This window comes from Abramis brama (genome assembly GCF_963993115.1).
Source record: "Abramis brama genome assembly, chromosome: 12".
In the NCBI taxonomy this organism is placed as follows: domain Eukaryota; kingdom Metazoa; phylum Chordata; class Actinopteri; order Cypriniformes; family Leuciscidae; genus Abramis; species Abramis brama.
The window spans coordinates 42,189,601-42,204,299 of NC_139974.1; the positions used below are offsets into that span (position 1 = coordinate 42,189,601).

The following is a 14,699-nucleotide window of genomic DNA, read 5'->3' on the forward strand; positions in this document are numbered from 1 at the left end:
GTGCACCTGTACACTTTTCATATTTCATACTCAACATATTTCATACAGTTGGTTTGATCACATCATTATAAATAAATGTTAACAATTTTGGCCTGTTGTGTGTAAACACTGAATGTGTGTAGAATTTTTTTTAAATAGAGGGATTTGAAAAAGGTGCCTTTAACTGCCTGAACTTGTTTAAGGTTTTAAAGAAAGAGTGATTTATTCAACAAATGGGTTTAGGCTATTGGGAATTTGGTTCAGAGAATGAGGTTTAGCAACTGTGAAAAACTGTAAGACTGATGATGCTGTTTGTGACACGGACCGCGCGAGCATCGTGATGCTGCGCATGGGCGGAGCCTGTGACGTCAGCGCGTGACGTCAGCGCGTGATATCGTTCGCAGGCGGGAGTTCCGCGCGGCCTTTTCCTCGCGACAGCGGCTGATGAAGAAGCGGATACCCGCGAGAACTGCTCGTCCTCGTTATTAGGCGTGGACGCGATTCTGACTTTACACGACCGATTCCTCGTTCCCGTCACTGCAGATCTCGTCGCGTTTGCGCGCGTCAGGATGGAGCTGATCACAATCCTCGAGAAAACCGTGTCTCCAGGTACACGAGCCTCGCCCGCACGCGTCTGATCCACACATGTGTGCGTTTCTCACGCGTGCGATCCCAGATTGAAGGGTTTGTGTGTGTGTGTGTGTGTGTGTGTGTGTGTTAGCGGGCGGCTAATATAGCGAAGGCCTCTCGACGCTTGTCCTGTTGTGTGAACAGCTGCTGAAACGCATAAAGCTGCACTTTATTTCTAAAGACTGTCGACGAGAACAGCAAACGCGCGCGTCAGCCGTCAAAGCCTGCGCGCGTCGCGTTTGTAAACGGCGTTTGCCGGCCTGTGCGGCGACCCGAGTCTCTCACGGGCGGAGAATGCGATTATCAGAGTAAATATAATAACTCAAAGCTCTTCCTCATATTCCCGCACATGTGCTGATGTTGCGAGGTTTGTCGCGGGCGCAGGTTAGTCTCGATAAAGTTATTAGCAGGTTAGCATGCTACTCAGGAAGTGGCTAGGTGCTAGCATGGCTAGTTCTCAGTCATTGCTATCTGCTTCAGAAAGTTTCTAAGTTCAAGCTCGGTTTTAGTGTCCGCCATTTCTCTCGCTCTTTAATACATGTAAATTGCGGGCATGTGAGCGAGTGGGCTTTTTGTTGAGTGTGAGGCGGGAATGAAGCCGATCACAGCATGTGTGTGTGTGCAGTTTTGCTACAGCGATTGAGACGCGTGAGTTTGCGGGTGTTTGGCGGGAGAGGAAAGCTGTGATGCTTCATGCGTGTCATTCGTGATTGATCATGAGTTTCTTCTTGATTGTGATTGATTTTCAGATCGAAATGAGCTGGAAGCGGCACAGAAGTTTCTGGAGCAGGCGGCCATCGAGAACCTGGTGATGAAGCACAACACGCACACACACACACACACACCTACACCTCTGATGTCTGTCACACTGACCTCTCTCTCTTCACTGAGTTCCTGGATGTGTCTGAAACCAAAGACTGCACTCTCTAAAATACAGGTTCTGGCAGTGATGCCACAGAAAAGCCATTTTTGGTTCTAAAAGAGCCTTTATTTTAAGAGTGATGTCAGTTTCTGTATAAATGTGCGTCTTTAGGAAACTGCTGTAACTCCAGCTGGATCAGGATGTGTTTGTAGAGACATACAACCAGAAATCATGAAATGACACGAACCTCGCTGTCCTTTACAGTCATGAACACTGAGACTCTGGCAGGGTTATGATCAGCTCAAGTAGAGCCATATCTGAATACAGGGTTAGCATCTTCTGCGCGTTAGCATGTTTCACTGTGTGTGTGTGTGTGTGTGTCGAGGTGAAGGAGAGAGCTCTAGATTGTTCTTGATCATCTGATGTTCCTCCAGTATGAGGGCTGGTCTAAACCCACGTCTCGGTTTGTTTCAGCCGACGTTCCTGGTGGAGCTGTCGAAGGTGCTGGCCAATCCCGGGAACACACAGGTGGCCCGAGTGGCAGCGGGTCTGCAGGTGAAGAACTCCCTGACCTCGAAGGACCCGGATGTGAAGACCCAGAACCAGCAGAGATGGCTGGCCATCGACTCCAGCGCACGCAGGGAGATCAAGAACTACGTAAGCCCACACTCCCTCAGTGCGCACATGACGCCGCACACTAGATCAGGGTCACGGCACCGCTCCGACGTCGCTCACAGCTTTAGCCGTAGTTCAGTCGCTCTACAGCTTTAGCCGTAGTTCGGTCGCTCTACAGCTTTAGCCGTAGTTCGGTCGCTCACAGCTTTAGCCGTAGTTCGGTCGCTCACAGCTTTAGCCGTAGTTCGGTCGCTCACAGCTTTAGCCGTAGTTCGGTCGCTCACAGCTTTAGCCGTAGTTCGGTCGCTCTACAGCTTTAGCCGTAGTTCGGTCGCTCACAGCTTTAGCCGTAGTTCGGTCGCTCTACAGCTTTAGCCGTAGTTCGGTCGCTCACAGCTTTAGCCGTAGTTCGGTCGCTCACAGCTTTAGCCGTAGTTCGGTCGCTCTACAGCTTTAGCCGTAGTTCGGTCGCTCACAGCTTTAGCCGTAGTTCGGTCGCTCACAGCTTTAGCCGTAGTTCGGTCGCTCACAGCTTTAGCCGTAGTTCGGTCGCTCTACAGCTTTAGCCGTAGTTCGGTCGCTCACAGCTTTAGCCGTAGTTCGGTCGCTCACAGCTTTAGCCGTAGTTCAGTCGCTCTACAGCTTTAGCCGTAGTTCAGTCGCTCACAGCTTTAGCCGTAGTTCAGTCGCTCACAGCTTTAGCCGTAGTTCAGTCGCTCACAGCTTTAGCCGTAGTTCGGTCGCTCACAGCTTTAGCCGTAGTTCGGTCGCTCACAGCTTTAGCCGTAGTTCGGTCGCTCACAGCTTTAGCCGTAGTTCGGGTCTGTAAATGCAGGTCTTGTGATTGAGCCAATATTTACTGACTGAAGGGATTCATTGAATTGTGCAAAATGAACAGATTTGTGTTAATCGGACTTCTCAAGACCTTATGGCATTCCCTAAAAAATATACTTTGTACAGGATTCTATTGTGTGTGTGTGTGTATATACATTTATTTATTTTATGTAATTAATTGTGGCTTACATTAGATGTGTTGGCTCAATGAATCCTCATATTAATGTACAATCAGCATAAAGGCAGTATAGTCTGAATAATCAAGGCCAGTGTCATAAACCATACTGAAATACTACTTTTAATTGCTGATTTTATCCTCAAATTATAACTATAGCATACTTTTTAAATATTTACTGACTTAACAATTTATTAATTGTGATGGAATGTCCAATTTTAATATAATTCATTCTTTATTTAGTGTGAAACTCTTGTCTGTGTTTCTAAACTTGTTTTACTCCTTAACTCTTTCCCTGCCAGCGTGTTTGAAGAGTTGCCGCCAGCGTTTGATCATTATCACGAAAGTTTCATGTCCCCCAGAATATTTTGCTGTATGAATATCTGCACATGCAGTGTGTCAAAAGAAAGAATAGAGCCTCTGCTTTTAAACAAAACAACTGTTTTATTCAGCTTCATTCTTTTTTCATCAACATTTTAATGCAAGTTTCATTAAAAAAGCAACATTTTGAGTAAAGAGTTAGAAAAATGTCTGAATCTCATTTGTCGAAGACTACATCCAGATCAGATTCAGGACGATGCTCAACACAGATCTAGTCCAACACTCAAAGCTTCAGTCGTTCCCTCTTGATGGTTGTTCGACATTTCATTCTGTAACATTAGGCAGGTTTGATTTAAATGCTGTTTAATACTGATGATCGCATTGTTTTACACATGCATTAGCCTACATATGCTATCGCTTGTTTCTGTTTCTTCTCCTGTGTTTTGATCAGGAGATTATGTTCTCTTCTGTTCTCAGAAGTTGCCTAATAGCGCCCCCTACCGTATAACAGTGGAAAACCGGAAAATTCCATCATGGGCAGCAGAAGTTAATTGTCACGCTAAATATGTAGCAGAATTAATTATCAGTATTTAAGGATCGTGCCTCTCGATACAACATCAGTATCACAATCGTCTCTACTTTTATGTGTGTTAACCCTTCACGTTCAGAGTCCGCAGCACTCGCATGAGTCTTTGGGCTTTAGAAGACCTTGGAATGTTGTTCGTCTGGTCTCCAGTAGGGCTGTCGATTCGTCATTCACCAGCTTTGATTTCTGTGTGTTGGTCTCATGTGCTGTAGGTGCTGCAGACTCTGGGTACGGAGACCTATCGGCCCAGCTCAGCGTCCCAGTGTGTGGCTGGCATCGCGTGCGCAGAGATCCCAGTGAACCAGTGGCCCGAGCTCATCCCTCAACTGGTGGCCAATGTGACGGACCCCAGCAGCACTGAGCACATGAAGGAGTCCACGCTCGAGGCCATCGGATACATCTGCCAGGACATCGTGAGTCCTCAGCCATAGCCATAATCATAACCATAACTCTGCCAGGACATCGTGAGTCCTCAGCCATAACCATAACTCTGCCAGGACATCGTGAGTCCTCAGCCATAACCATAACTCTGCCAGGACATCGTGAGTCCTCATCCATAACCATAATCATAACCCATAATCATAACCATAACTCTGCCAGGACATCGTGAGTCCTCAGCCATAACCATAATCATAACCCATAATCATAACCATAACTCTGCCAGGACATTGTGAGTCCTCAGCCATAACCATAATCATAACCCATAATCATAACCATAACTCTGCCAGGACATCGTGAGTCCTCAGCCATAACCATAATCATATCCATAACTCTGCCAGGACATCGTGAGTCCTCAGCCATAACCATAATCATAACCCATAATCATAACCATAACTCTGCCAGGACATCGTGAGTCCTCAGCCATAACCATAACCATAACTCTGCCAGGACATCGTGAGTCCTCAGCCATAACCATAATCATAACCATAACTCTGCCAGGACATCGTGAGTCCTCAGCCATAATCATAACCCATAATCATAACCATAACTCTGCCAGGACATCGTGAGTCCTCAGCCATAACCCATAATCATAACCATAACTCTGCCAGGACATCGTGAGTCCTCAGCCATAACCATAATCATAACCATAACTCTGCCAGGACATCCTGAGTCCTCAGCCATAACCATAACCATAATCATAACCATAACTCTGCCAGGACATCGTGAGTCCTCAGCCATAACCATAATCATAACCATAACTCTGCCAGGACATCGTGAGTCCTCAGCCATAATCATAACCATAACTCTGCCAGGACATCGTGAGTCCTCAGCCATAATCATAACCATAACTCTGCCAGGACATCGTGAGTCCTCAGCCATAACCCATAATCATAACCATAACTCTGCCAGGACATCGTGAGTCCTCAGCCATAACCATAATCATAACCATAACTCTGCCAGGACATCCTGAGTCCTCAGCCATAACCATAATCATAACCATAACTCTGCCAGGACATCGTGAGTCCTCAGCCATAACCATAATCATAACCCATAACCATAACTCTGCCAGGACATTGTGAGTCCTCAGCCATAACCATAATCATAACCATAACTCTGCCAGGACATCGTGAGTCCTCAGCCATAACCATAATCATAACCCATAATCATAACCATAACTCTGCCAGGACATCGTGAGTCCTCAGCCATAACCCATAATCATAACCCATAATCATAACCATAACTCTGCCAGGACATCGTGAGTCCTCAGCCATAACCATAATCATAACCATAACTCTGCCAGGACATCGTGAGTCCTCAGCCATAATCATAACCATAACTCTGCCAGGACATCGTGAGTCCTCAGCCATAACCCATAATCATAACCATAACTCTGCCAGGACATCGTGAGTCCTCAGCCATAACCATAATCATAACCATAACTCTGCCAGGACATCGTGAGTCCTCAGCCATAACCCATAATCATAACCCATAATCATAACCATAACTCTGCCAGGACATCGTGAGTCCTCAGCCATAACCATAATCATAACCATAACTCTGCCAGGACATCGTGAGTCCTCAGCCATAATCATAACCATAACTCTGCCAGGACATCGTGAGTCCTCAGCCATAATCATAACCCATAATCATAACCATAACTCTGCCAGGACATCGTGAGTCCTCAGCCATAACCCATAATCATAACCATAACTCTGCCAGGACATCGTGAGTCCTCAGCCATAACCATAATCATAACCATAACTCTGCCAGGACATCGTGAGTCCTCAGCCATAATCATAACCATAACTCTGCCAGGACATCGTGAGTCCTCAGCCATAATCATAACCATAACTCTGCCAGGACATCGTGAGTCCTCAGCCATAACCCATAATCATAACCATAACTCTGCCAGGACATCGTGAGTCCTCAGCCATAACCCATAATCATAACCATAACTCTGCCAGGACATCGTGAGTCCTCAGCCATAACCATAATCATAACCATAACTCTGCCAGGACATCCTGAGTCCTCAGCCATAACCATAACCATAATCATAACCATAACTCTGCCAGGACATCGTGAGTCCTCAGCCATAACCATAATCATAACCCATAACCATAACTCTGCCAGGACATCGTGAGTCCTCAGCCATAACCATAATCATAACCCATAATCATAACCATAACTCTGCCAGGACATCGTGAGTCCTCAGCCATAACCCATAATCATAACCCATAATCATAACCATAACTCTGCCAGGACATCGTGAGTCCTCAGCCATAACCATAATCATAACCATAACTCTGCCAGGACATCGTGAGTCCTCAGCCATAATCATAATCATAACCATAACTCTGCCAGGACATCGTGAGTCCTCAGCCATAATCATAACCATAACTCTGCCAGGACATCGTGAGTCCTCAGCCATAACCCATAATCATAACCCATAATCATAACCATAACTCTGCCAGGACATCCTGAGTCCTCAGCCATAACCATAATCATAATCGTAACCATAACTCTGCCAGGACATCGTGAGTCCTCAGCCATAATCATAACCATAACTCTGCCAGGACATCGTGAGTCCTCAGCCATAACCCATAATCATAACCCATAATCATAACCATAACTCTGCCAGGACATCCTGAGTCCTCAGCCATAACCATAATCATAACCCATAATCATAACCATAACTCTGCCAGGACATCGTGAGTCCTCAGCCATAACCATAATCATAACCATAACTCTGCCAGGACATCGTGAGTCCTCAGCCATAACCCATAATCATAACCCATAATCATAACCATAACTCTGCCAGGACATCCTGAGTCCTCAGCCATAACCATAATCATAACCCATAATCATAACCATAACTCTGCCAAGACATCGTGAGTCCTCAGCCATAACCATAATCATAACCATAACTCTGCCAGGACATCGTGAGTCCTCAGCCATAACCATAATCATAACCATAACTCTGCCAGGACATCGTGAGTCCTCAGCCATAACCCATAATCATAACCCATAATCATAACCATAACTCTGCCAGGACATCGTGAGTCCTCAGCCATAACCATAATCATAACCATAACTCTGCCAGGACATCGTGAGTCCTCAGCCATAATCATAACCATAACTCTGCCAGGACATCGTGAGTCCTCAGCCATAACCCATAATCATAACCATAACTCTGCCAGGACATCGTGAGTCCTCAGCCATAACCATAATCATAATCATAACCATAACTCTGCCAGGACATCCTGAGTCCTCAGCCATAACCATAATCATAACCCATAATCATAACCATAACTCTGCCAGGACATCGTGAGTCCTCAGCCATAACCCATAATCATAACCCATAATCATAACCATAACTCTGCCAGGACATCGTGAGTCCTCAGCCATAACCATAATCATAATCATAACCATAACTCTGCCAGGACATCGTGAGTCCTCAGCCATAATCATAACCATAACTCTGCCAGGACATCGTGAGTCCTCAGCCATAACCATAACCCATAATCATAACCATAACCCTGTTACTGCGCTGTTTCATGATGCCCATTTAACCTAACCTGGCCAACCCTTTCAGGACCCAGAGCACCTTCAGGACAACGCCAACCAGATCCTGACCGCCATCATCCAGGGCATGAGGAAGGAGGAGCCCAGCAACAACGTCAAGCTGGCCGCCACTAATGCGCTGCTCAACTCACTGGAGTTCACAAAAGCCAACTTTGATAAGGAGGTACTGCCAGTGACGGTGCGGTTAGAAGGCTTCATGCAGTGAACGGGCATTACATCTCTCGCTTTCTCTTTCTCTTTCTCTTTCTCTAGACTGAGAGACACTTCATCATGCAGGTCGTTTGTGAAGCTACACAGTGTCCGGACACCAGGGTGCGTTCCTCTCGTTTAACATGCAGAACGTGTCCATCAAACTCTGATTATCTCCTTTACAGACTTTGAGATTGACATTTACGTGTCCATGAGTGTGTTTAATGATATAAGATGCTTTGGAAGCAGTACATGTCTAATTCTGTGTTTCTGTAGGTGAGAGTGGCTGCGTTACAGAACCTGGTGAAGATCATGTCCTTGTATTATCAATACATGGAGACGTACATGGGCCCTGCATTGTTTGCTGTAAGTTCATAATGAGGTCACGTACAAGCCTCAAAGATTCTCTTGTGACTGACAACCTGTGTGAGAATGAAAGATGAATCAGTCCCAAAATTGTGATTCATTGACATGGAATACTAATGTTTGGGCAGTTCATTATTAGGCCAGCTATTTTAACCAAACCACAGTTGAAAGTGGCGTTGTGTGTCTGATTAGAAATGCACCAACTGTAATTTTCTTGGCTGAATCTTTTTTCTTTTTTTTCGTGATCTGCCAATACATATTCTGATTTTCTTTCTAAGAACGATAGAACAGCATATACAAACATAATCAACTTTTCTTCAGTGTAAAATTTTATTTAAAAAAGTCTAAAATAAGAACAAACAAATTGCAAACAACAGCACAAATTAATGCAATAGAATAAAGAGAGATATGAAATAAACACTGCTTTGGTGCGTGTGCTTTTGGTGTGAGCCTCCCAGAATGCTTTAGATGTCTTGCTAATTGAAACACCTGGCTCAGTTCATCAGCTTGTCAGTGTGTTGGATAGGGAGACCTCTGAAGCGCTGCTGTTGAGACAGGTTAGGGTCTGTGTGCTCATGACTCTTTCTGGCTCCACACGTGGGAAAGAGGCCACACCCATTACCAAATCAGACCAGAAGAAAACGGCACAAACATGTAACCTTTGTAGGGAATGTTGTAGTTTAAAAACATGATGACATAAATTGAATGTAGATTGAATGTAAAATATTAAGGAACAGTGTTGAAATCATTATAAACTAAACTAAAATGACAGCAGAACTCAAATGACAGGCATTGTGGAGCAGTGAAAGCGTCAGCACTCGTCTCCTCTGCAGAGGATAGTCGAATGCCAGTGATGTTGTCAGTGTCTCACCAGCTTCTCTCTGTTCAGATCACAATAGAGGCCATGAAGAGCGACATTGATGAAGTGGCCTTACAGGGGATTGAGTTTTGGTCCAACGTCTGCGACGAGGAAATGGATCTGGCCATTGAAGCCACTGAGGTGATGCTGGCGTTACACCTGCAATCTGCAAGTCAAACAAATGCTTTAGTTTTTGATGTTTGTTAACGTTTGTCCTCAGGCCTCTGAACAGGGTCGTCCTCCAGAGCACACAAGCAAGTTCTATGCTAAAGGAGCTCTGCAGTACCTGGTGCCCATCCTCACGCAGACGCTCACCAAACAGGTAAAGCTGGTGTCATGGCTGGGGCTTTCCCAGGTGTAAGGTGTGCAAGCAGGAACTTCCTGGATTATCACTGGCAGAGAGTGGCACACACACTCAATACGCTGAGTCTCATTCACCAACCAACTCAAGTCGTATACTTGGTGTGCTTATAGACTTGTCTTAAATAACTACTTTGCATTTAGTTATTCCATTTAACAGTATGACCATGACTATAACTAGAGGTCGACCGATTCATCGGTTTTGCCGATTAATCGGCACCGATAGTTGATTGGTGGAACTATCGTTATCGGCAAAAATACATACCGATAGTTTTTCCTGGTTGCGTCCGTTGCTGGAGCGGCTGAGAAGCGCGCGCTGTCATTCATTACACAGTAAGAGAGAGCTGAGAAGGGTCTGCTGGCATCATGCAGTACAAGAGCGGCCTCTAGAGGTGTAATAAAAACTATCGCTGAAGCCTCGTGTTGTTTATTTCGACACGTGATTCTACGTGCTGCACTGAGAGCACATGCTTCCGTGGAGAGCGCTGACATCAGATGCGCGTTTAAAGCACCGACAGCTAAAAGGTATACAGTACATTTTGTCATATCATTATAAAGTGATTAATTTGTTGACTAAATGCTGCATTAGTAGAGACAGAACAGCACAACAGTATGTTTGTTTGCCTTCAAGGCTGAGAGGACGCTGACATTAGTAGTACCTCAAGCGGTTAAAACACTGACAAAAATAAACGTAAGTCCGACCCGAATGTTTAATGTCACAATTGGTAACTCTATTTGCATTAGTTTATATCCAGCTGGTCACTTTTATGCATTGAATATGCAGAGAAGTTGCATATTTAAAGCTAGAGACGTAAGATGGCAAACTCATATGTTCATACAGCCGACAGAAACATATAAACAAATCAGAAAAGCATTCGATTTCGGTTATTTTTTCATCACTTTAATACGTTTTGTTATTTTGATTAGATAATCATCAAGTGTTTATAAAATCGAAGCAAAAGTGTGAGACTATACATTTAATATTTATGTCATTTCAATGCTCTGGCGTTGTAGATATTTAAGCATGGCTGTTTGGGTTTATATGAAATGATAACACTTACAAGAAAATTCTATATGTAACATTAACTAAGGTTAATAACTTCTGTATAAGGATTGTTCATTATTTGTTAATTAACATGTACTAATACATTTTTAAATTAAGGTTTTTATTTGTTAACCATAGATTAATGCACTATCAATCTAACATGAATGATCAAGGTGCAATTGTATTGCTCAAATATTATACTGATCAAATTTTGTTACTTTTTTATTCATTAAGTTGGCTTGAAAAAGAACAGTTTAACAGTTACATTTTGAATGTAACTGGTTTTATTTGTTATTTAGAGTATTACTTTTTGTTTCAGTTTGAATGAATGTCTTTTATTGACTTCAATATTTATTCATATTATATATTTATTTCATTTAGCATGTTTTCATGGTTCAATACAGTTTTATTATTTTTATAATAAAGTTCAGCACTGTTTTACTTGGAGTGTTATGTTTGTTTTTATCCAGTATCAATTTTAAAAACTATCGGTTATCGGCAAGTATGGCCCAACCTAGCTATCGTTATCGGTAAAATCCACTATCGGTCGACCTCTAACTATAACAGTAGCCTATCCGTTATTTGAGTAAAAAAGAACATAAATCACACAGAAGTGCAGCCTGTAAGTGCATATGCACAGCCAGCGGATGGAGTAGGAATTGGCCTTTTCTCTAAATATCATGAGTGCTTTTTTGCTGCTTTTATGCATTTTTTTTTTTTCATGAACAGACTTTTTGTAACTTGTATATACAGTACATGTATAGTAGTTTGGCCTTTATGTATGCTGCACAATAAACAGATGCTAGGTCAGCTGATGTTTCATGTAGTAGTTCTACTTTTATGGTCATGTATGATTTAGTAGTTCATTTTCCACGTCTCCGTCCGCCTTTACTAGTATACTCCTTTGGCCAGGAGTGCGGCCACAGACTCGTTCGGCACTATCTAGTGGACTTTGTTTCCAGAAAATTAGGTTGCACACGTATGCTTACGACTGCTTACGATACTTTGGGCTTTAAGCAGTGTCATGTACAGTATTTTTACATTCAGTTCACATCTGTAAAGCTGCTTTGTCTGTATTCAGCCTCCAGGACCAGAACTATCAGCGTTATAGAATTAGTTGTGCTGTATTATCACTTATATTACTCATATATCATGTAACGGAGCAGCTCATATACAGAAGACCAGCTCTGGCTTCCAGTCATATGCATTGAAAAACTGCTTTGAAATAGAAAAGAAAGTGTTTGCTGCTATATAGTGTTTGAGTTAATTCTCTGAATTCTATGGTAATGTTACTGAGTCTATATGTGCTGTTTGCAGGATGAGAATGATGATGATGACGACTGGAACCCGTGTAAGGCCGCTGGCGTGTGTCTGATGCTTTTAGCCACGTGTTGTGAGGACGATGTGGTGCCACACGTGTTGCCCTTCATCAAAGAGCACATCAAGCACCCCGACTGGCGCTACCGGGACGCCTCGGTCATGGCCTTCGGGTCCATTCTGGAGGGTCCCGAACTCAACCAGCTCAAACCACTCGTCATCCAGGTAACGGTTTACACTCGAGGCTAATGCAGCGGTTGACCTGTGTGACTGGAGGTGTGTGTGACGCTCTCGGTGTGTTGTCAGGCCATGCCCACGCTCATCGAGCTGATGAAGGACCCCAGTGTGGTGGTGCGGGACACGACGGCCTGGACACTGGGACGCATCTGTGACCTGCTCCCCGAGGCTGCGATCAATGAGGTGTATCTGGCCCCGCTCCTGCAGTGCCTGATCGAGGGCCTCGGGGCCGAACCACGCGTGGCGTCCAACGTCTGCTGGGTAACAACACCTTCAACACCTTCATGTTCTGTCACATGACTGCTTTCATGGTGACCACTGATCAGTGAGCGCATTTACATGCAGTCTTGACCACAGACACGTCATCTTCTGAAATCTGGTTATGTAAATGTGTTAGTATCAGTTTTCCTTTATTCTTAACCAATTTCAATTAACCAATCAACACCTGGCATGTAAACTCATTAACCAGCGTTCTGTAGCTTATTGAAGTGCGCATGTGATGCAGTAGGAAATTTATATCGGAAACTATGACTCTTTCTTTACCCAAGAGATTATCAAATGTGTTCTGATCTCGAGCAGCCGAAATAGTAGCAGTTCAGTCAAAATACTGCGTGTTTATTAAACCTCACATCTCGCATAACAAATGAAATGTTCGCAGTACATGCACCAATGATTGGGTTTTGACGTCACACCCGGAAATAACCGGATTTATTAATGGTTTGTAAGTGTGGTTTATTGGCTTTCCTGGGCCATTGGTTGCCATGTAAACTGCAACATGTTAATTCAGTAAGCTGGTTTTGTGAGCTTTCAGTGTGCATGTAAGTGTGCTCATTGTATTGGGGTCAGGGTTCGTACGGGTGCTTGAAATCCTTGAAAGTGCTTGAATTTTGATGATGTGCTTTCAAGGTTTGAAAAGTGCTTGAATTTTGGATAAAATGCTTGAAAATGCTTGAATTTGTAACTGTATTTCTTTCACAAGAAATATCTTTCTGACGAAATAGTTCTTTATTAAACGGAGAAAAAAATGTAGCCCTTCAGAATCAGATACATATTGATTTGCGTTACGATGGCCAGAGCAAAAGTAGGCGGAGTTTTCATTTTGATTTCCGCGGTTGTTTGGATGCACCGTTTTTATTGGCCACGCAGTAGCAACAGTTTAACTATTTTAAACTTTGACCGCGGCGTGCGCGCGAGCTCGCTGAACTCCGCTTTGGTCCGAGTCGCGCGGCGCAAGCCATTGAAATATATCGGTTTCATTTCATAGCGCAGCGCGGTCCGCGTCCTATCTGAAAGGGCCATTAGTGACAGAGTACTTGGTGTGATAATGTAATGTAAGTATTGCATGTCCGTTATGTCACATTCATTTGCAGTTTGCATATGCAGTGAACATTGCCAAAATTACAGAAGTGTAACGTGCAACCTGCAAACGTTAGCCCAGTGCATAACAACAGTCGTTGATTGCTGAACTGAAATCAGTCAGTGTCATAAGTAGTATACTGTTACTGTAAGGTTTAGGATGGCCCTATGCAATATTTGCACTGCTCTATTCCAGTAAATGTTATGTAAAACGTAAAACGTTATGTCTTGGCAATGAAATACATTTATCAGGCAGGTTCCTGTGCACTCAGATATTGTTCAAACCTTGTCTATATCAAGAATGTGTCCCAAAACGGGAAGGCCTGTCAAATATTTCTGTTCAAATCCTAAGTCTTCATATTTGAAATTATTTCAGTTTTACAGCCTATAAATCACATTATCTGGTAAGCAATGTTTGAACATTAATATAATGAAAAGTATATTAATCATATGCTTTAGGCTATATACTTAGTGATACATTTTGAAGAATAAAACTTGTGATTGGCTTAAATATTAGGGCTGCACAATATATCAAAATATTGCAACTGTATATATTACAATATGCATAATTGCATATCGCAACGGCTTGCAATAACTGGGATCATGAACAAAATACAAAAAAATCACTCACTGGTTTTGGCTGACTTTTGTAGCTTTAATAATAATCAGTATATTTATAACTAAGCAGTGTTTATTTTTACATTTATTTGATTAATCAGTTTCTGTTGTTAAATAAACCTAATGTAGGATAACCTGAACCCCCTAAACCCCAGTGATGTTAAAATAACACTTCTTATGCTACAGTAAAACACTGATGTTCACTGTCTTGAAGTTGTAGGGATATTTTCTTATCACAAAAAGAATGTGAAACATGTATGTGTAGGTTATATAATTTTAAAGATATTTTAAAGATAATTTAAGTTAATTTGACAGACACACTTTAAG

At 43.1% G+C, this 14,699-nt stretch overlaps 1 protein-coding gene across 3 annotated transcripts in view; it reads left to right on the forward strand.

Annotated features, from left to right (window-relative positions):
- The first annotated feature begins 343 nt into the window (after positions 1-343).
- Positions 344-14,699, forward strand: part of kpnb1 (karyopherin (importin) beta 1) — a 30,589-nt gene continuing 16,233 nt past the window's right edge. The window contains exons 1-11 of one of the 3 annotated variants that reach the window (XM_084130855.1): positions 344-588; positions 1,359-1,417; positions 1,946-2,128; positions 4,215-4,415; positions 8,036-8,188; positions 8,278-8,337; positions 8,491-8,580; positions 9,470-9,580; positions 9,672-9,761; positions 12,162-12,386; positions 12,468-12,659. In XM_084130855.1, coding sequence (XP_083986981.1) covers positions 549-588; positions 1,359-1,417; positions 1,946-2,128; positions 4,215-4,415; positions 8,036-8,188; positions 8,278-8,337; positions 8,491-8,580; positions 9,470-9,580; positions 9,672-9,761; positions 12,162-12,386; positions 12,468-12,659 — 1,404 coding nt within the window. In that variant the 5' untranslated portion in view covers positions 344-548. Of the gene's footprint in view, positions 589-1,358; positions 1,418-1,945; positions 2,129-4,214; positions 4,416-8,035; positions 8,189-8,277; positions 8,338-8,490; positions 8,581-9,469; positions 9,581-9,659; positions 9,762-12,161; positions 12,387-12,467; positions 12,660-14,699 lie in introns of all 3 variants that reach the window. The other 2 variants (XM_084130853.1, XM_084130854.1) reach the window with 2 other exon arrangements.